Source organism: Geospiza fortis, unplaced genomic scaffold (assembly GCF_000277835.1).
Source record: "Geospiza fortis unplaced genomic scaffold, GeoFor_1.0 scaffold11, whole genome shotgun sequence".
NCBI classification, from domain to species: Eukaryota; Metazoa; Chordata; class Aves; order Passeriformes; family Thraupidae; genus Geospiza; species Geospiza fortis.
Genome location: NW_005054304.1, coordinates 3,617,976 through 3,640,411, shown reverse-complemented (window position 1 = coordinate 3,640,411; position 22,436 = coordinate 3,617,976). Strand labels below are relative to the sequence as shown.

General features: G+C 37.8%; 1 protein-coding gene across 6 annotated transcripts in view; it reads right to left on the bottom strand.

The window, feature by feature from the left end:
* ANAPC10 (anaphase promoting complex subunit 10) overlaps window positions 1-22,436 on the bottom strand; it is a 141,389-nt gene that overhangs the window by 95,039 nt on the left and 23,914 nt on the right. For 3 of the 6 annotated variants that reach the window (XM_031066409.1, XM_031066408.1, XM_031066407.1), the window contains exon 5: window positions 13,911-14,297. The exons of the other annotated variants lie outside the window; for them this stretch is intronic. In XM_031066409.1, the coding sequence (XP_030922269.1) occupies window positions 14,067-14,297 (231 nt within the window). In that variant the 3' untranslated portion in view covers window positions 13,911-14,066. Of the gene's footprint in view, window positions 1-13,910; window positions 14,298-22,436 lie in introns of those variants that run through there. 6 annotated transcript variants of the gene reach the window in all.

Below are 22,436 nucleotides of genomic sequence, written 5' to 3'. Positions count from 1 at the left end.
CCTTAACATCAGGGAGATGGCAGGTATAAGAGAAGGTATCATTTGTTAGCTTTCTGCCACACAGGCAGAAAGCTAACAAATTTTTTGCCCATGAAAACTCCTACTCCTAAGTGCTCTTGATACTGAAAACCTCCTCAGCAGGATGGAAAATACAGTCTCAGGTTTTGGTACAGATTTGTTTCTTCAAGTTTTGACTGTACATCAGTTTTGATTGTCCATAAATGTCAAAACTAAGCACCTGTAACTTTCTGCACATTTTATGCTCTCTGAACATTTTGACTTCAGAAAATCTAACACCATTTTATGACATGTAATAGTTATTTCCAGAGCAATAACAAGAATTTTATACTCAATAGCCACCTCTGACGCATGGAATAAGCCTTGAGCAAAATTAGGTCTCTGATATGTCAATACAATATATAGAGATTAATGAACTTGATCTTAGTCTTTAAGTTAAATAATTGATGCACTTGCAACGGTCCTACTAGACAGCTCTGACAAATATTGTGTGTATTATTCAATGTTAATTTTAGTTACACTACTGACTTTTAGGAGATTGATTCTGCTAAACATATATGAGTAACAAAAAATGCAAACTGTCATTATTTAGATTAGTGTGCCAAGACTAAGCCGTTTTAAGCATAAGCTGAAGCATTCAGTATCACAATGCTTTCTGCATGGTCCTGCAAAGTTCTTTGGAAGAATTAGACACAAAATAATCAGTCAAATCCCGAAGTTGTAATTTGTGATTAGAAGCAAAGTGCTACAAAACAGGAGTCTGTTTGATTTTGCCTCCCTATAATAAGAGGAAATGTGTGTGTTTAGGGAAGATTAAAAACTAAATGTCTGCTGAGTTTCTTCACCAGTCACAAAGGTATTTCAACAACTATTTCAACATTCTATTATTTTATATTACATTATCAATAACCTAAAAAAAACCACTGTGTTTGGAGTTTTAATGAATAAACCACTGTAGAAAGTGCTGTTCATCATCAAACAATTTTCACTACACACATCTCTTGTAACTTCCTGTGTCTCAGCCAGCATATCCCTTTACCATTATTCACACAGAATTTTTGGAGAATAACAGAGCACAATGGTATCACGCTGCCTCATCCACTCATAGAGTAAATAAAATGTTAATGTTGTAGCAGTTTTAAAAAAAAACCAAGTTTTGGTCCTAACCCTTTGAGTGCAAGTGCCCTCAAGCACACTGTCATTGACAAAACCCCCTGATTTTGAAAGTTATTTTTCTCTCGTTAGTAAAGTATAGCCTAACAGTGCCTTTACTGTAGTCTTGCATGAAAAATAATAATTTTTCTGTACTTTTCCTATGACAAATTTATTTTCCTATATGCTTTTACTGGCTGGTGCAGTTGGCATGGCTTGACTGACAATGAGCCAGAGGGAAAAATCACAGCTCTCTCAGCTGCTGGCACAGGGGAGGGGAAGAGCACAGCAGAAGTGATGCATTCAAGCACAGCCCTGTGAGTTAGCATTCCCTGCCTGCCAGCTTGGGAACACTGCTCCTAGGGCATGCAAATGCAGATTATCCACACCCCTGTAAACTAGGAGAAGGTGTTGGAAACTAACTGCACAGAGGAACACAGCAAAATGTTTTAAATATTCATCAATTGTATGAGCAAGTGAGTGCTGCTATTTGAGCCCAGGATTTTAAGAGGTGAAGTCAATTTGCAAACTAAAATGTGCCATCATGCTTAAAACAAAACCTGCTGAGGATGTTTACAGCACCTGTCATGTTTTACTGTGGTTTGTTGCCAGAACAGAATTACAGTCCTATTAGGACACCAATCTGATGTATTCTTATCCTTTATGAGAACACCACTGTATCACAACACAGTAGTTGAGGCTTAGGGAGAGCACTTAATAATTCTGCGTGGTGATAGACTCTATCAGGTGATACAATGCCAAAGTAAAGTTGGTGGTACTGAATAATAAATTTGTATGGCAACAACTCATTTTAAATCTCCAGAGTCCCAGTTCACTACAAGCTGGGCATTAGTGATTTGAAGGTATCACTACCTATGATTTGAGTTTTAAGATGACATTCAAGGAAATTTTATGAATTTTCATCTGCACATATGAAGAGGAAACACCAAAATATCTCCCTGGTAAACAGGTTCCTCTGATTTTTAAACAAGTTCTAGTTACGCACGTGCCTTCAGAAAAGTAAATTAGAAAAAGTTCAGGAAGTGAAAAGAATTAAAGAATTCACACACACACACATCTAAAGGAATTATTACCATGCTTTGCAAAAAACAGAGGAAAATCCCATTGTCAGATGAGACAAAAATAATTCTGAATCAGTGAAGTTGAGTAAGAATGAACATGTGGTTCTTCTGAGCTAAGAAAGCCCAGCAGACCTAATAAAGACACAGGACAACATTATAGGTGATAGCACAAACATACAAGCAGGATGAGCTAATAATCCAGTCTGACAAATGCCCATAAATTCTTTTTCTTCTTAACTTCAGTGGAGCTAGTAAGCTATGAAATCCAGGAGAAAAACAAAAGCATACGCTAATGAGAAGCAGATACCAATTCAAAAAGAATTTATCTCAATAAATTCTAAAGGAGACATGGACAAAAGAGCACATACATTAGGAGCAAAAGCACTTTCTTTCTGGAATCTGTGATGGCAGAAACCAAGATGAATAAGACATTATCTGTTGTCATCATATTGTAAAGCTCCCATACTTTCTCAGTGATTTCTCATGGGCAACTCCTCACAGCACTGACTCCTCCTTCTTCACAGCACAGCCAACAAACTCCATCTCCCTCCTCAACCAGCTAACTCCCTCCCTCTTTTGTTGCACTCATCCTCATTGGACACAGCTATGGCCTGTTAAGGGCAGGCCTGCTGCTACTATCTGGTAATTAGTACAGCTGCAACTCCTCAGAGGTGAGATTACCTTCTGCACTATCTTTATTTTCTCACATTCTATCCCCTCACAATTATCTGACTGGCCTAAGTTTATGTGTAAGCTGTGTTGACCAAAAAGTGCATCTAATGGAGTATAGTTAAGATCCAGTTCTGCATGTGTTTGAAAAGGAATGGCAGGGAGGAATACAAAGAGATTTTCTGCAAACACAATCAAGTAGATACCAGAGCTAGAAGTGGAAAAGCTTTAGAACCTACAGTACTTGATATTTTTGAGAAGCGGGAAATGACAAGTTCTGTGGCAAGGAGTTTATTTTAGTGGAACAGCAGTAAAAGGAATGACACAGTGGAAGCGTTTTGTGTGGTCCTGTTCATATTTTCACTGGATGGACAGAGTGCTGATTCCACCATAAGCTTTTATTAACAGCCAAATCCGACAAGATGTGATTTTAAGCTAAAATATATACATATATAAATTGTTTATTATTTAAATTTCAAAACAAGCCTAGCATTCAGACTAAGAACTAAGCTCTTGCCAATTTTATAGTACATAACACTACGGAGGTTATGTATCAGTGTAAACATTTTCTCAGTGTACTGTGATGAGAAAACAGTTAGGGTCTTTTCGCCTTCTCCTTTCTTAAACATACTCCTCCTCAAAATTTTGCTTTTTGGTGTTACTGAAATGCAATATTTAATTATCAAATCATAATGTTTCTACTCTCAGTTGGCTTCACATTCTACACAAGTTTTGCCAACAGCAAAATGCTGAAGAACTTAATCACTGAAAAATGTACAAAAGGCAGCAACAAATAAATCCATAAGGTCCATTTGGTTCAACAACCTGTACCTGACAGGAGCCCAGGGAAGTATCCACTGGGTTATTTGATATTTTCAAGCACTTTCTAGTGCTTTGGAGGGTACTCTGAAGAGCAGAGAAAAATCTTCACCTTTGAACCTAACACACACACACATTCCTTTTCCCACGTTTGTTGTTCCCTGTAGTCACTTTGTTTCTCCAAATTCTTGTTTCCCTTATCCTTTTCCAAGCAAAAGTTGTTTGTTCTTGTTAGGACTTGACACCATCCTGCTCCTAGAAAGGCATTGGTGTAGACCAATGCCAGCAAGCAATTCCTAAGGGAACAGTGTAAGAGGACAAGCATGTAATGGTATTTCGCACAGTACTCCAGAAATTGCCAACAATTTATGGCCTTTCTTTTGGATTTCATAATCTTAAAAGGATTTTTCTTCCATGAATTTGTTCAGTCCTGTCTAGAAACTAAAAAAAACCTTAAAATGACTCCAACCTGCTTCAGCCAGATTTAAGCCACACAGCTTAAATACAGCTTTAAGAACAATATACTTTTATTTTGAACTTCTGCTGACATAACCTGATATCCTCTCATTTATGTACTGAAAAGACACAGGGAGGGGGAATCAAATCAATCTCTACTCACTCCACAGTATTCATTATTTTAATCAGTTCATTTGACAGTGCTCAGTTTTTAGCAGGCTGCTTTTGAACAGGTGTGTGAAATAAGGAATTACATTCAGTGAATGGATTTGTCTTGAGGTAGCAGCACTTCTTTCTACCCCAATTCACCCACCCTGATGGTAATAGGAGCTACCATGAATTATGTGGGGAAAGACTTTGTATGCCTTAATTATCTACCAGGATGAACAGACTGGCTTGGGTTGGTTTTTTCTTTGGCTTGGGTTGTTTTTTCCTTTGGCTGCTCTTATTTTGGGTTGAGTGCTTCAGGACCACCAGAGCACAAAAAGGCTCCATATGATCCAAATTGTCTTTGTCAAGTACTTTCTTGCTCTTGGCAGAGCTTTTTCATTTAGGAGGTGGAGATTAGAAACTCCTGGTAGCCCAGATGTGCCCTGGTATTTCAAGGCCAGTACTTTGAGACAGTAAAGATGTTTGAAAGGTCTATCTAGCAAAGAGAATCTTGCATGACAGAAAATACTGGCTTTTGAACACTTTTTAATAGACTGGGCAAGTTAGAGCCTCACACCAGGAATCAAGAACCATCAAACAGCCCAAAAAAAGGCCTGCAGTAATGAAGGTATGCCTGGGTTAAACCCAGTGCAAATCTAATGGGAAGGGGGCAAGAAAGAAGAAAAGTTTAATAATGACAGAGCTTGAAAACAAGAGTGTAAATAAGCCTGGCTCACAGGAGCAGTTCAGGAGAACTGGGTAGGAGGAGTTATTCTTCTCCTTTTATTACCATACAGACTGCAGGCTGGGGAAGAGATTCACAGCAGGGGGCTGCAGACAGTGCTAGGTTAAAACCCTCTCAGAGCTCACCCTGGGACACTGCTACTCCAGAACAAATCCCCGCTGGAAGCTATGAAAAAGGATAAAAGAACAGAGATAGTTTCAGTAAAAATACCCTTGGCAGGCTGGACCTATACAGAAAGATACTTCAACTAGACTGGGGAAGCAAATAAATTCTTTTAAAAACTCTGAGTCCATAAACCCCAAATAAAAATAGCTTTTCTAATATACTGAAGCTTAGCTAGTTTCTGTAGAGAATGTGTGGACTTGGTATAAAATTCAAAGTCACAAAGCACACTGCCCAGAAGATGCTATTTGGTGAAATGTGAAACATTACCCAGGGTTCACTCCCTCACAAATCTCTTCCGAGTTTCTCAAAACTTAGCCAAATTGCAACTCTGTTAGCTGAAATTTCCCATACCAGCTGTCTGCCTCAGGCTGAATTTATTTTTGAAAACTCCAGCCAAAACTATTCAGCCATTTCAGAGAAATGTTCTCACAATCTTTTATTTGGAAACTTTTAGCACTCAAATGCTTCAGAGATTCTGAAATTAGATGGGAACAGAGAGAGAGTAGGAGATATACATAGAACCATTTATGAAAGTCTCCTCAATTTTGGCCAAGCCTAAAAATGCACACCCCACAGGACAATCCTGAACATGATCTGGTGTGAAGCTGCAGGGCAAAGTCAACCTTTTGCTGTAATAGCTGCTTTCAGGTACTGTATCCTTGGGCTGGGTTGAGCATTATAACCAAAAGCAGAAAAATCCCTTCCCTGTGCTCTCAGTAATCTCATCATCTGTGACTTCAGCAGGATGGGAAGAGAGCTGACAGGCAGAATATGCATTATGCAATGTGGGGAGGAAGCATGTGGTATTAGCTGGGACTAGCTGGGAAAGAAAGGAAAATCTGCAGGATTAGTGGAGGGAAAATGGAAAATTGGGGGATTCAGGGGGAATATCAAGAAAATGAGTAGTGGGTGAGAAAATGTATGACTAAATAGGATACAAAATGCTGCCACAGTGACTGGGAAAGGGAGAGACAGAGAGTTCTGCGGAAGGAAAATGGGGGTGAGGGGAAAACTAAAGCCTAGGGTGGAAAAGCACTCAGACTTGGAGATGAGACTGGGGCCAGTTTGAAGACTGGGTAGGAAGCAAGCACTGCAAATGAGCAAAGCAGGGTCCAGACACAATGACTTCTAGAGGAAAAAAAATAGGGGCCATCAGAAGCCAGAGAAACCAACTAATTGAATGCAAACTTTTGTCCCCAATAAGTGAATGACATTGTTTTTAATGGAAAGGTTGTTTTTTTCAGGTTATCTCTTGAGCTGAATAGAATGAATGATGCAAGCAAGCCTCTGCCTTCAGCAACATCTGAGAATGCCAGGTACTTTCACTAATACTTTAGAAAATCTGAACCAGACCTCTCAGAGTAAATCCTCCAAGAAACAATGAGTGATCACCTATGCAAATATTCAAGTGACTTTGCTAGAGTCATTGTGTGGGAAAATAAAGATGGAGTCCAACTTTCCAAAGAGCAATCTGTCTTAATCAAAAAACCATGTCCTCCCTTTCTGCAAGACTTCACCTCATTCACTCCATACTTTTCAAATTTCCAGAAGTAATAGACTCCTTCCACTATGTTATTTTGATTCACTCCTAAAATAAGGTGGGAAAAAAGAACACATAATCATATAAAAAAGGCAGCATAAATTATGGGAACAGGAGGATTGTACAAACTATTAACATAGATAAACCTGTCATTGCAAACTTCCCAAGAGATGTATATCAATCTTTTTCCATTTAGTATGCAAGAACTGACTCTCTCCTGGCTTGCACTCTTCCACTGGTTTAATGAGGTTGCCTTTGCTTTATGTTAACAAGAGAACACAGTTATTAATTCTTCTATCTGGAAGAAATGAAAACTGCAGTATCTGGAGGAAAACAGTCTAAATAGCCATTTATATACTGAAAAAATATTTCTGAGACATCCAGGGATGACACAAATATTTTGTTGGTAAATATAATAGACAAATAATTTCCTGGGTTTTCAGGTATATCCAGATGAACTTACCTCGTTTTAGAAGTAAAATTACTTGATAAAAAACCTTCATAAAATATGAAAATGAGGGAAACAAACAAAAAAACCCCATGACACACAGGGAAGAATTAAAAGCAAATTGTTACTGCAGGTAGAAAAATTAGGTTAAGGAAGAATTAAAAAAACCCAAACGACCAGAAAACTAAAAGAAAAAAGATTTTTTTATTACCTACCTCACTGCTTTATTGTAAGGCCTTAAAAAACTACACTGAATAATCAGAGCATAGAAATACAGTAAGACTGGGAATGTGGGATACAGCAACATCTGAGCACGTGTACTGCCACTGAGATTTACATCTCTACCTACGAGGAAGGTTTAGAATAACTTGAGACTTAGTTGAAAAGAGACAAGAACACAGACTCCTGGTTTTTCAATAAATTAATGATAGAAAATCATACAGAACGAAGATATACATAACTTGTACTGAGAGATGAGCTATCTCTGCTAGAAGATTAACAATAGCCTGGAAGCTTTCAGTAAGATTTCAGTTTAAACCTTTGTCTCACTAGTATATTCTCACTGGTTTTCCAGTGGAAAAATGCACCTTTAGAAAGTGCTGTAATTCTCCCCTGTCAACTGCCAAATAATGGGAAAAAATAGCAGAAGGAACAGATAAAGAAGCATAACATCTGAAATACTTAAGACTACTCTCAACTAAAAGTAGAATAAGCTTTAATACTGAGTACAAGAGGTCACAAGATCCTGGCCTATATTAAAAATCACACTGATAAAAACACTGTAAAAAATCAAAAATCACACCAAACAAAACATGAGGATTCAATTAAATACAATTGAAAGATTAGATTGTATGGGTTTATTTGTTCCTAATAGAAATTCTCTTCAGAGATGTGTGCCCCAGATTAAAGATTCTACTCTGAAGTGTCAGAATGAATATTTATTTTATACCGATGTCAATGGAAACAGGAGAGCAAACTGAAGTAGTTGTGTAGACAAACAGGTAAAACCTTGGCAAGAGATCAGTAAACTCACCTTTTACTTGAAATTTCTAATCAGTTTAAGCAAAGAGAGAAATACATCTTTAAAGGAAATGGACAAATACATAGAACAAGAAAATTCCTGTCCTGAGGTGTTTTCTAATTAAACTAATGCCCAGACATTACTTTGCAATAAATTATTTGCTTGTCATGGTAGTGTTTTTGTAGGGTGAATGAGACTCGTTTATAGAAGCTTTCCTGTCTGCTGCTTCACATTACAGATTATATGCCAGGACAAAAATATGGTAAATACTGAAATGAAACAGCCATTGGGAATTTTGTTGAGATCATTCTGCAAGCTAGACATTGTCACCTACACAATATCAGTCATATACTCAAGAATATTAACTATCCAAAAAGTGAAGTGTTGCAGAGCTCTGATGCTTTCATTTTATACAAGGATTTTTTACCTTCTAATTGTAAAATATTTCAAAAAAATTACATGTTCATACTACATTGCCTGTGTATGGAATTTACTCCTAATTTTGTATATTGAAAGAAGCATCTGAGAAAGAAACTTCCAAAACTGCTCCAGGTTTGCCTCTTTTAATCTATATAACTGGGGAGTCACTGATCCCACTTAATTTCCTTAAATTAGAGTATTAAATATTGGTTAAACTGTTCCCCTACAGTTATTTATAATTATTATTATAATCATATAGTTATTTATAATTAACAGCAGTAATTCACTTCATTGGGATCAGAGTTCAGGTATTTAATGTTTCCAACAATCCCAAACTTACTTTCTCACTTCATATATAATTACATCTGGATTATATCTTCTAGCTGCATCAAGTATTAGCATAATTTTCATTACCTGGGCTTTGGGGCTGGGGCTTTTTTTTTTTTATTCCATTCTTCCATTAAACTAAACCATGCTAATACTGTTGACTGCTGCAAGAGAGGTTTATTCTTTGGTGCAAATGGAGAAACTGTCACAGGCAATTGTTAGGCTGACGTAAAACAGCTCGTTGAAATGTCAGCCTGGAGTTACAGCAAGTATGGCACGTGAAGGATGACTTTCAATTTGCTTCCATGAACAATGTTTAATGATGCTTTATGCAGCTTTATAAAAGCACCTTAACACCTTTCTGATCTAAACCAGAACACTTAAGTATTCCAAACCAACAGCAGACCACCCAATACCTTTGCCTGGAAGCCTCAGCAATCCCATCTGAGGGACATACTCTTAATATTATGAACATTTTAATTGCATTTAGATTTTTATCTCATGCTCCAGAAAAAAACTATTGCATTTAATTCAAGAAGTAATGTGGTAGTTAAATATTAAATAAACAGCTATTTTTTGTGTAAACATGCAAAGGAATGCAAAGCATTCTTGTAATCAATGCATCAATATTAATTAACCATTAACACAGAATGACAAAACTTAGGAATAAGAGCTCAAAGGTTACCAGGAATTAACCAAGTCAGGCTCTGAAAGCACAGCACTGCACTGCTTGTTATAACCATGGGCTCCTCAGAGCCCAAACCTCCACTTCTCCCATGCAGGCAAGCACATAACAGGTCAGTCTGGGTGATCCAGTGATCCCAAAGAATTCAGATAGATAAGCTGCAGAGCTCACTGGTAAATTCCACAAAAATATCCACTAAAAATCATCTCCATCATTCATTTACACAGGAAAACACAGTAACACTATGATGAGCATTTATGCTTTCATTTAGGCCTGAACTCTTCTTTTGTGTATTACTAAGCAGAGCCATCCTGAAAATACAGTTTATAGAAAAACCCACTCACCTTTTTGAAGCAAAGACACATATTTATGGTTGACAAATGGCTGAAGTGTTTGGAGCTTCCTGAGAAGTTTACTAGAGGAGCTTCTGATTCTCCTTTTCTTTACAGGGTGTTGTACAATTCCGCTCTAATTACAAGGTGCAGTCTTATCACCCTGACTCACTTCAGGTGACATGAACTGCCTGAGCACCTGTTTCACTTGCAGTTTTTGAGTCCAGGCAATTACAATTACTGCTGACTACTGCTGTGTGAAAGGTGGGGATTTTTCAAGCAATGACCTAATGCCTGGAGCTCTGGCTTGCTCTATAAGGTGAGCCAACAATTTGCCTTTTCATCCATTATGCCCAAATTCATAAGGTTTTGGTAATCAGTACTGGCAATCTCAGCATCTGTCTCTCTCTAACATATAAGCAGATTTCAAGCCTAAATGTTTCAATTACTTCCCCTAAACTGTTTTAACACACGTGAAGAAAAACAACTACCAACAGTAAGACTCACTTCAGGGAGGTAAGAACAAGCACCAAGGCTCAGCTGAAGAGTTTCAGTGGTGCATCTACAGTCAAGAGTGCTGGCAAAAGGATCTCCCCTATAGACTAGACCAGAACAGCAAACCCCAAAATACAGTTTAAACTTTTAAATGGAATTACATACAGAAATTGCATTACTGAAAAATTTGTCTTGGAAACAGGATCATTATCTGAAAATCAGCTTCACAATGAAAAGAGAAGATAGATAGTGATGATATGCCTTTAACATCCAGCTCTGCCAGAGATTCCCTATGTGAATTTAAACAAAACTTAAATGTTTTGCTGTTCTCCATTTTAGAAACCAGGAGCAGCAAATACCTCTTTTCTCCCTCTCCTGCCATCTGCCTTTTTTATTTACACAGTGGTGCTAAGAAGACACACAGACACGACTTAGTCAAAACACAGGTACAGTCCTTCATTTCAACACGAGTTCAAGATCCTGGTGACTCAGTTACCTCCCTCTTCTTAGCATCTGCAAAGGAAATAAGCTGAAGTTGTATTAAAAGGAAAGTTTTTACACTTACACTGGGAACCAAATTTCTTTTCTGTGAGGCAGAAAGGCCTAGTGACCTTCCAAGAAAAGATTTTTAAACCCTTAAATTACTACTATTTGAAGTGATGAGTCAGATCACTGCCAAGTCATGATTTTTCAGGACAAATACATCTTCCATTTCATCTCTCATTTATTCCAGTATTACTTGTACTACTCGATATTTATCAGGTGCTTCTTATGCAAGAGAAAAGGAGAAAGTGATAAGATTCCAGGCAACTGCATGTCTGAAAACAGTGAGCAAGGAAAAGAAGCAGCAGCTAAACACAACGTATGTGTAAGTAACTTCCTGAATGACTTGGCAGCCCAGTTTGTTTATCCCAATTCAAATACTAAGTACCATATTCATACACAAGGCAGCAACTTGCTTTATTTTCAGACACACTGATCTAGGATCTCATCACTTAAAAATCAGCAGCCTTATGTGACCAAGTGCCAAAAGTGTTAAAAACCAAATGTACTTCCACAGATGTTAAATACCAGTGCAATGCAATGTATCTACAATTACTACAAAACAACACAGAAAAGATTTTTCATATGGATTTAGAATGGCCACCGCACTTGTTTCCAAGTGAGTAAATTCCTTCCCCAACAGTAAAGCTTGACATAACCCAGCTTACCATGGGTATCATGGATTCTTAAAACCACTTGAACACAATCTGTCATTTCAGAAGAGCAAGATAAGTAGTCAAGCTATATTTCAGCTTATTCAACGACACTGCCAGAAATAACAATTCCAAATTTTTGACACAAATGCTGGCCACTATCCTGCACGAGCATCCATGTCCTGAAAAAAAGTCAATAAAAGCTAGAATACCTCTCTAAAGATCCAAAAATTATGCCTACTGATGGAAGGACAGAAATAAGAAGAACAAGGCTGTGCTGACTGGCTTGTTCCTAGCTTACTGGATATGTTTGGCACAGAGCAGTATTAGTCTAGATATAACATTTGCAGAGTGACATGTATGAAAAGATAAATGTTACTGACCAAAGCACAAAATTACCAGAGAATTATCCATGGTAGAATCCTTAATTAGGAAACAGAGCCTTGACAAGGCAAAGCTAGGATGGATAACTGCCATCTTAACTTCTGGGAGAAAACCAAGGAAATTCCATGCAAAACAATCCATAACTTAGCAAAAGTAACTAGATAAATCCGGGAGAGGTATAATGTTGTTTTTCTTAAGCAGAAGTCTATGAAGTGGACATCAAAAGTACATACTTTGCTTTAATTAAGTGAATAGGAATGCACAACTCTCTGACACTAGATAAGAAAATCCACAGAAGTGACAGACTTGGTGAAAGGCACAAGTTCAGCCAGCTTCTGCTGAACAGGAATTCTGCACTTGATCCATCCTCTACAGGGAAAGGTAAAGTTCCATTAAGGTCCTTCTTATGACTGAAATGACTGAATCCACATTTAAATAGAAACCCCAAACTAGTCATGCACTTCTCTACAAGGTTCTTTATCAAGAAACGCCCTGTTTAATGACCCTCCTAACTACTGTGGAATTCAGCCACAAACAAAAGTTTTCAGTAAACAACTTCATCGAGTATATAAAACAAATTTTTAAATCTTCCTCCTTCTTCAACAACCTTCCCATTTTCCTCTATTTTACCTCCTTTCTCCTCTGCAGGATGATGCACAATTGTTTGATGTGTCTCCACTATTATTAGCCTTTCCTTGCTCACAAATAAGAAGAGTGACAAAAGTTTTCCTTGGCTGAGATTAGTCTAGATTGACCATCAACTTTCCTGGTGCTATGAGGAAGAATGGGTTTGATCAGTACCAAACACTTACAAGGAAACCTTTGTACTTCAACAACGTCTCTTTCTAAATCTACGCACTTTTTTAAAAGTTTAAATAACTAGTGATTAGATTATGAGACATTAGTAGAGGTGCTAAATATTCCTACTCACAGCAAGCAGGCAGATCACACATTTTCCTTGCAATGCCCTTTATTTAAAACACACATTAAAAGAATTCTGTGCTCTGAACATGAGATTACTTGTGTTATACTTGAGTTCCCAGTACTTTAGAAGGTGCATTGGACCACCACATTCATTCCTGCATGGCTGTAGGATGCCAGAGCATGCCTAAATCACCTATTTTCAACAGCTATCATGTTCTAGATGACCTACACTCAATGTATCTATATTAATGCATGTACTAAGTTGAATAATTTGGAAAGGTTTGGTTTTCTCCACGTCATTGTCATCTTCACTGCATTATCAGTCACTAGAACAGACTCCCCAGGAAAATGGTTATGACACCATGCCTGTTACAGTTCAAGGAGCATCTGGACAACATTTAGTCATATGGATTAGTTTTAGGTAGTCCTGCAAGAAGTGGCAAATTGGACTCTATGATCTTTCCATGTCCCTTCCAACTGGAGATATTCTGCAATTGTATTATTTACTTTGTAGTTACAAAGAAGGCTAAAGCCATGCACACAGCCACTGAGCAGAAACAACCCTCTAGAAAAAAGGATACAAGAAATTAGCATAAGCAATAATGGGAAAATACTGCTGGTAATGTCTTTAGATCATGTCTGTTCAAGAAGAGGAGCAACTTTTTAAAGAGCCATTTTTAGGTAAAGGAATGAACTATTTCCATGCATGATCATTAGGGGAAGAGATCCTCCCCCAAAATATCTGTATTATGTCAAATAAATTATTGACTCCCACCCAGTCAAACACATTCATTTAAGAGCGCCTGGATTGTTTTTTCTCTCTCAGAGAGTACAAGAGCACTCAGACTCCTAGAAAAAGAAACAAAATTACAGACTACAGCATACTGCAACACAAGATTATCTTTATTTCAAAATTGTACAAAGTATGAACATAAAGATATAATTACACTGAAGTAAACCCTGCTCTTTAAGTATCTGAATACTTTAGCAATGACATGGTCATGAAAAAATACCTTTATTGTTCCTCATGAGGAAATTTTATCTGATGGAGCGATACATCATGAAATCAATTGTTGTACATCTGGGAAATTTACCAATGGAGCTCTCCTCCACAGGGGTGTACACTTTGATTTGCCTCATGTGAGTGTCTCTTCCATTCTGGTGATTTGCCAGAACAGCAATCTGGATCATAAAGGTGCGAATGGGCTTCTTGTGGGTATCTGTCAGAGGAACATGGATCCAGCCACTAGGTTCCACTAATTCCAGTTGCTGCCAAAAACAAGACAGAAGAACAAAACAGTCAGAAACAGTTCACATACTTCATAAAAATCATCACATATTAAAGCCACTTAATAAAGCAATCTTGTTAATCACATTTTAGTTACTTTTTCAAAATAATTTGAAATAACAGAGTTGAATACTCATAGCTGATTTACTGCTCATGTAAATGTATACAAATTAATTTGGTTGTCTGCAGTTGTGTTTGCTTTTGCCTTTCAGAATCTACTCCTCATTTTGTGCCCTAATCCTAAAATAAAAATCAATATAAAAGAATACAGACTTCAGTATAAATTTAAGAAAGTAAAAGTGTAGCATTTGGACCTTCTTACTGAAGAACAATGCTCAAATATGACAAAATATGCATTTTAAATTGTTTTATCTAGGCACTCTGAAGTACAATTGAATGACTTATGTAGGAAACGAAATGAACACAAAGTTCTGGATTTTCAGAAATTCCTTATATTATTAGGGGGACTGGGGAAGAGGAAAAGGAAAGTGACAGAGGAAAAAATAGAGGATACCTCAAACTTCATCTAATGTATCATGACCAATTAATAATTGCTGCACAGCCATTAAATCACATTCTAATCACATTTAACTTGCCTTTTATACAACATACCCAGTGTGACATGATGATTTTATCTTTTTCAATTTTAATCCTACACAAACCAATGCCAAGGCAAGCAAAAAACAGCATTTTTTTAACTCTAAACCACATCACTAACACAACAGATTGCTGAAATCAAACTGGATGCTATGCAGGGCATGGTAACAGCTTTTGTTTAAAACTAGCTGCCCAACTTCAAAGCACAGCTCAAAACACACATGGAAAAGCACACAAGTAAATAAAAGTCCTGGGGGGGAAAGAAAACAAAACACAAAACAATTGTCCACTAGCAAGTGGATTCACACAGCTAAGCAAATAAGAGTGCTTTCCTAGCAGCTGAGTTCCCCTAAGGAAGATGTATGTGTTTGAGCTGCTCAAAATTCCCATCTTTCTCCCAAAAATACTGCATGGCACATGCTGTCAAATGCCTTGTTTATGCTGAAGCTTTCAAAAGACCCATCTGAGAGCTACTAGTTCAGAGCAGGCACTCTGAGAAAACAACCCAAGAAACAAGTAAAAAAGTTTGATGACTACTTCAGTTTAAAGTAGCAGACAAAAAAATCTTTTACACCTCCACCTTAAAAGAAAGAACAAGGAAAAAAACTCAACAAATAACCGCAACCCAAAACTCTCCACTGCTGCAGACTCTCCAACAAATTATTTCCAAAGCATTAAATTCACTAAACCTTAGCAGCAAATCATTTCACTCAGGGAGCTAGACATTTCCACAAACACAGTCACTTATTTGCTGTAGCACTGTCCCTTTCAAAAACTTTAATTTTTTTTCTTCCCATAGGAAACTTCAGGTCATGGCTGACTTTACAAGGGGATAAAAAAATACGTCTTGTTGAAGCAGCTTTACAAAGGGGAAATTTATCATGGTGAGGTGGCAGTAAACAGCTTAAACAAGGATGCTTTCCATCTTCATAGTAAACAGAGGAGGAGGATCCTCCTAACACTTTATACAACTACTACTAAGGCCAAGTGACTGTGATTTTGAAGAGAATTACAAGGCTATTGCTAATTAAACTTGCATTTTAATATTATCATCAGCGTTTACAAATTTTGACTGCTAATTCAAAGTGGAAAATTTGAGTTCAAGAGCTAAGATAGTGAAATTTTTATGCTTAGATCAGTATGAAACAGATTAGTTAACACTAAGTAATTTAAAAAAAAGGTGGGAAAGCTAAAAGAATGGCATATTTCCCAATGCTTTGTTTCATCCCTGCTCAAAGGAGATGGTTATATGTTCTATTTACAGCATGTTAGTTTCAGTCCTGCTACAAAGGCAACCAGTTTGTCCCCAGGTCTTTCTACAGGGATGGGACAAGTCATTCCTTCACCTGTAAAACTGGCACCTGAGACATTAGGCTAATCGGACTAAAAGGTTCCCTGGCTCCAGATGTCAAACGTCACATATTCTGAGCTGGTTTTTACTGTTGTAAGTGCAATACAGGATTTTACAGGAGGTTTAGCTCCCACTGAGTTCACTTGCAGTTCTGCATTTCTGCAAATGGATACAAGTTCTCAAGCCAGCCACAACACAGAGTCTGAGCAGCCATCTAGAAGCAGCCACTTGAGTGCCTCTTGTAGAAACACCAAGACTGAGCACAGACAGCACACAATTCATCAAGCACCACTGATCTGTCTTAGCCACAAAGACTTTTTTTTATTTCCCCAAATCTCAGCTTCCCTCACTCCACATTTCTCAACTTCCCTAACAGATGAATACACAACCTTTACTTGTACAAATCCCGGACTCATCCTCAGAATATGCCCCTTCCCCATTCCAGTCAAACAGTTGCCTCTTGGACAAAACACACAACACTCGTGATGAAGTTGGAGGCTAGAGTGTAATAAATGCAAATGTCAGACTTCAATGTTTGAAAAAAGTAAGCTCTTGATTTCTGCCCTCTAACATTCCTGTACAGACATTTGAGACTAACCTTTTTTTTTAAATTGATGCTCACATAGTTCATTAAAACCCTGATACCAACTCAACTACTGAGGTTTAATGAAACAAAACCAAACTGAACACTCAGTAGAAAAGGAAGTATTGTTTTGCCAGTATGATACACACATTTTCTGTGACCAAAGGAATGTATAAACCAGACACACACACTCTCCCAAATTCTTCTCCTCCACATCTGTCATGCTCTTTCAGATGAGTGAAACTTTCTGTTTCCAGAGGGCCCAGGTCCGTCACCAGGGAGAAGGACCAGGACATGGGAAGAGGCAGGGGTGATCCAAGACACAATGCTGCCCACTCCTAGCTCCATGTCAGCACCCAGACCCAGCCACCACAACTCAGAGCAGAAGTGGGATGAAATATGTGGCTCTACTCTGCCTGGAGCATTCCCAGTGTGAACAGAATCTAAAGGAAGCTTACTGTGAAGTTTTAAGAAATTCCTATTAAGCCCATGCAAATGGCAATCTTTCAAAGCCTTGTAAACTGGTCTGGAAATTTGGGTGGATTTTTACAGGGAGGCAAAAGGCACATCCTCAACACAAAGGCTGAACTATTGCCAAATTTCAAATCCTTGCTTTAGAGCTTGGGGGCACTGGAGCATCAAAGAAGGACACCAGAATATTCTCACACAAGCAAAACAGCATACTTTTCACTAGCCTTGTTCTTGGAACAGAACTGCCTTGGCTGAAACTTTCAAAAAATTCAACCCAAAGCAGATATCTCGCAAGGAAAAATCTGTCTGAACTGAACTTTGGCAAAAGTCAAAGTAACCAAGAGTTAAGTCTTAAAATGGAAAAGGTCACACAACCTTAAGTACAGGTGGCATTGGCAGCTCCACTCTTAATAACATACTATACTTGAAATCCATTTCAGTTGACTTTGCTCAAAGTCAAGCTTGTTCTTTAAAAGCACAGGCCACTGTATATACATACAGACACACACATATACAGATATATTTATATTTCACCTCAACTCTATAGCATCAGTCCACTATGAGCAAATACCAGATTAAGTTGCCTCCTGTATTTTTAATCTCATGTAGATCATTAAGACTCAGTCATAGTTAAAAACTGTCTTCCAAGAAATTTTAAAAAATCAGTTTTATTACTAATCATCTGAGTGAAATTAAAAATTTCAAAATTTCTTTCTGTTATGTGTTTTTCTAGAAAAGTCTTTTTTTCAAAAAAAAAAGAAAACATAGGAATGAATCAGTGCAACCTAAGTATTGGTAACTCAGGACAGTTCCTGCAGCTCTAGACTAATCTTGCTGTACAATATACTAAAAGCCCAGGGTTTGTGGCTTTTTTATATTTGCTTCTAATACTATAAATTTTGTGACAATTGGAAAACAAGAAGACCATGAAAGTCAAAATAAAAGAACAAAGGGATAAAAATTGAAATGGAAAAATCACTCACTTGTCCTCGCTGCTGTTATATTCTAGCTCTTCTCCTGCTTTCTCTCCGTTGCTTTCTTATTTTTCCTGTCCTCTGCATGCTACAGCTTCACCTATGGACATATATTCCCAACTCCAGGAAATCCACATTATTTGGAAAGCCAAAGGAAAATTAATGTTCCCATTGGAATTCTCCTCTCCAGCCTCTTTAACAGCCCTTTTTCTTCACTTTATTGTACAGTCCAGAGGTTCTACAGAATTCCATACATATTTGGCAAGGCTACCATTGCAACTAATGGGTGTCCTACCATAAAAGACGCAAACCACACAACAAAATAAAAATAAAAAAAAGAAAATAAGGGCAAGGCTACTTGAGGCTACACTTCAGAGAGATGACTGAACATAAGACTAGAGCTTTTAGGAGGAAGCTTCTTCTACAGTCACCAGCTTCCTTATAGGCTAGGAAGTTATTTACCCAAAGAATACTTTTCTATAGTATTCTATACTTTATACTAATACTTTTCTATAGTATTAATCCTACCTAAATTGAATATTGACCTCTTTTCCATACTCAGTGATATTTAGTTTACATTCTGTGGTGTCTCCAAATGGCATATAGCTCTAACTGCTATTCCTACTAGGGTTACAAATGCAACCCAAGATTTTGGCTATATTTACAATAGGCTAACATCCTTGAAATAAGACTCGATTTTTCCTGCCCTTTAAGGGTATCTTTTGTGAAGATATATAGAGAAAAAACTCACTGTAAGTAGTTTTACATTTTGTGTAATTACAAACCCATCCCAGATGTATGCTAGACAGGGCTCCCAGTTCAGAGGAATAGGAAGAAAAAGCAACTCATTTTTTCCCCTGGGAAGTGTGTGCAGAAGAGGACCTATGTACTGACAGAAAGCTGAGAATTCTCCCTGCCATCACAGCTTCAGCATGAAACATTATTCTGAGATGTTTGTACCTCATCAAATTTCCATTTCATCAACTTTACTACTAGATTCAAATGGCTGTGAAATCAAACAGCATTTAATTTTACTCCTCCTACTTTTCTCATAAAACTGTTAAAGCTGCTTTTTGTTTTAGTGACTCAGCCAACTATGAAATTAAAAGTATTGCCTAGACTCTTCACACATATAATTTTGTCTATGTGCATAGCTAGTTCTTACAATACAGTTATTATAAAAACCTAAGCTTTTCAAAGCAGGTGTTCTCAATAAATAATGTATTCTTCCAAGCAGTAGATTATAAAACTAAGTTTCAGGGAAAAGAAATGATATGTTCAGAAATTAAATATTTATCAGTACATGAACTTTCCCATGTAGGAAAAGACTTTCCTGTTTAGCCATTGTTTTTTACTGCTATCCAAATATGTTCTCACAACAACTGGCAAGGAGAAAGAAGGCTGGCTTAACTTCCAAAATCCTGTTTCCATAACGGCCATGTCCTACCATTTAGTTACCAGGACTGAAAATCTGTGTGCTTCTGCATAATTCCACGTATTGGAACTGTCAACACACGAAGTAGCAGAGCTTGGGCTTCAGCCATCACTTCACTTAGGAAGGAAGAGAACCAGTTAATAGCAGTGATGCACCAGTTCCAGCAGAAAAAATGAAGCATGTCCAAAAGAAACTTGGTGAGTTCCAAGTGAGCCAAAGGAGGGACACCACATTAGCAACTTAACAGGGAACACAGCAACAGGCTCAAAGGACCCACTGTGAACAGCACACTTGTGTGCTCGGATGAAGCAACGACCACCTAAGGAGGTGCCTCTGTGGTCTTAATCAGCCACCTCCTTAAACGGTCAAGAAATCTCATTTCAGTCCATTAGGCAAGAGAAGTTTTCCATTCTTTTAAACAGCAGTTCCTATAGAGTCTAAAGGAGCACAGTCCATCCCCTCAGGAAGAGTCAGCTGTGCATTTGGGTTGATCAGTTGCAGAATGAGCTATATTAGCGAGTGAAACCTGCAAACACTAAAAGTTCTTATCTTTTAGTATCCTTTAAGCTCTTTGTTCAAATAAAGTGAAAGAAATGACCTTTGGGAAGACTGGGAAGGTTGAAAAAAAGTCCAAAAGATCCTTGCAAGTAGTTTTATAGAACCTCCTTCAGACTATTTTGCTCCAGATTAAAACACTAAAAATTAATCAATGCCCAGGTATTAGAAAGCTGTATGCAATAAAAAGAAAGACAACTAAACACTCAAACCAAGCTATAAAGAATATGTAGAAAAGTAAGAAAAGTAAATCTAGAAAATCAAATCCTTGGTGGGTCAAGGATTAGTATTCACAATGCTCAAATACAGATTGTTGCAGTGCCTTTCTAAATTTCCTGTTTGGATTACTTGAGCAGCACAAATATATTGGACAACATCAGTGGGTTGTGTCAAATTGCTGCTTTCTGAAGGGAGCAGATGATGTCAATTGAGCCATGTATGAAGCAGCCTAAACTTCATTTGGCAGAATGACTCACCAGCAAATTCATGAAATGGTCTCAGTGACTGGTCCATTTTGATAGTCTTTAGAATTGGGTGCCCTGATTATCATTTCCCCATACAGTTAAAAAAGGAACCCTTTTATTTGGTTCTGCTGAGAAACCAATGCAATATCTTCTAAGACGCACACAGTTGATGCAGGCAGAATTTCAATATTACACCAGGAATAAAGTTAGAAAGAGCTGAAATTTAATCCATGGAATGGTTAACAGGGAAAGTCAGCTTTATGAATGCCCTCATAGGCTGTCTTTGAATTCTGCTGAAGTCAGATGAAGAACACATAAGAGGACAACAGTTAAGTCCTAGACACAATGGGGAGCCCCTGGTGAGGAAGTACGCACAAAAGCCTCATGTCCAATGGAGGAAAGGGGTACAGTGGCACTCACCGTGGAACACCAAGAGCTTTGGGACATGGATTCACAGAAAAACCGCTCTTTAAAAAGTAACAAGTGATGAAGAATCTCAAATAATGATGCCTGCAAAAGGGTCAAGGCTGTGCTGAAGTGCCCACATACAAAACTGACAGGTGAAGTCATGGATGGTTTGGACACGTGTGGAGGGGCCTCTGTCCGTGGTACTTAAACAACCACCACCCTGCCCATCAGTCCCACCTCTGCATCTGCTCACAGCACTTGCATAGTCAGGTACATCCAGCCTGACAGACAAATAAATAACCTGCCAAATGCTCAACCTCTGTGAAATTGTCAGCCACAACTGTCTAACTCAATTGCAATTTCAGAAAATATTGCCTGCTTAACTCTGGGTGGCAGGAAAAAAAAGCAAAAGGAAAGGGGAAAAAATTGACAACAGTCTTTGAATACTTCATTCTCTAGAGTGGGGCTGAAAACAGCTCTTCATTCTAGAAAATTTACCTGCAGAAGCCATCAGGAATTTGTCACAGACTGTTTACTAGGAAAGTCTCTCTGGAAGAAAGAAACACTCTTCTTCCATTTGCTGTGCCATATGCACTTTTTTTTAGTATGTTCTACTGTGAAGAATGAGAGACAGGCAGCTCAACATTCATTACAAAAATACATACTTCAAGAGGTATATACTGCTTCAGAGAAGGACAAAAATGTTGAATAGTCTTGGACTATTTTGCTCTTGGACTAGTTTGCTTTTCAGTCTCACATTTTTGAAGTCCTATTGTTACGTGAGGTCATTTGAACTTTCACATAACACTTTATGCTGGACACATCCATAAATTAAAACTCGTTAGAGAAGGATTGCTATGCTGTGTGGCAACCATCCATTGGAACTTCAGAAAAAAATAAAAAACCTTCTCCCTGTCCCTTTGAAAAGCAGAATGATCCAACCAGCAAATATAGAATGACAATGCAGTCTAGAAAGGAGTTTTATATGTGCAAGTATGGGATTAAGGCCAAAAACTCCAACACAAACCTTCTACCCACAGCAGGAAGCTATCTACGTTTAGTTTGGTATCACCTTAAAGAGATTCCATCTTAACAGGAATCTGTTGCTCCAGAAGGAATACTGTCTCCAATTAAAATCAGCCATAACATTTGTGAAATTTTGGATCTCTGATTTAAAGAAAAACGTGTTCCATAATTCATTTAAGAAGCAGTCAAGAGTGGAGGAAGGGAGGGCAAATAGACCCTAAGTGCAGCAGTACTCTCCTGCAGGGACCTACTCTCA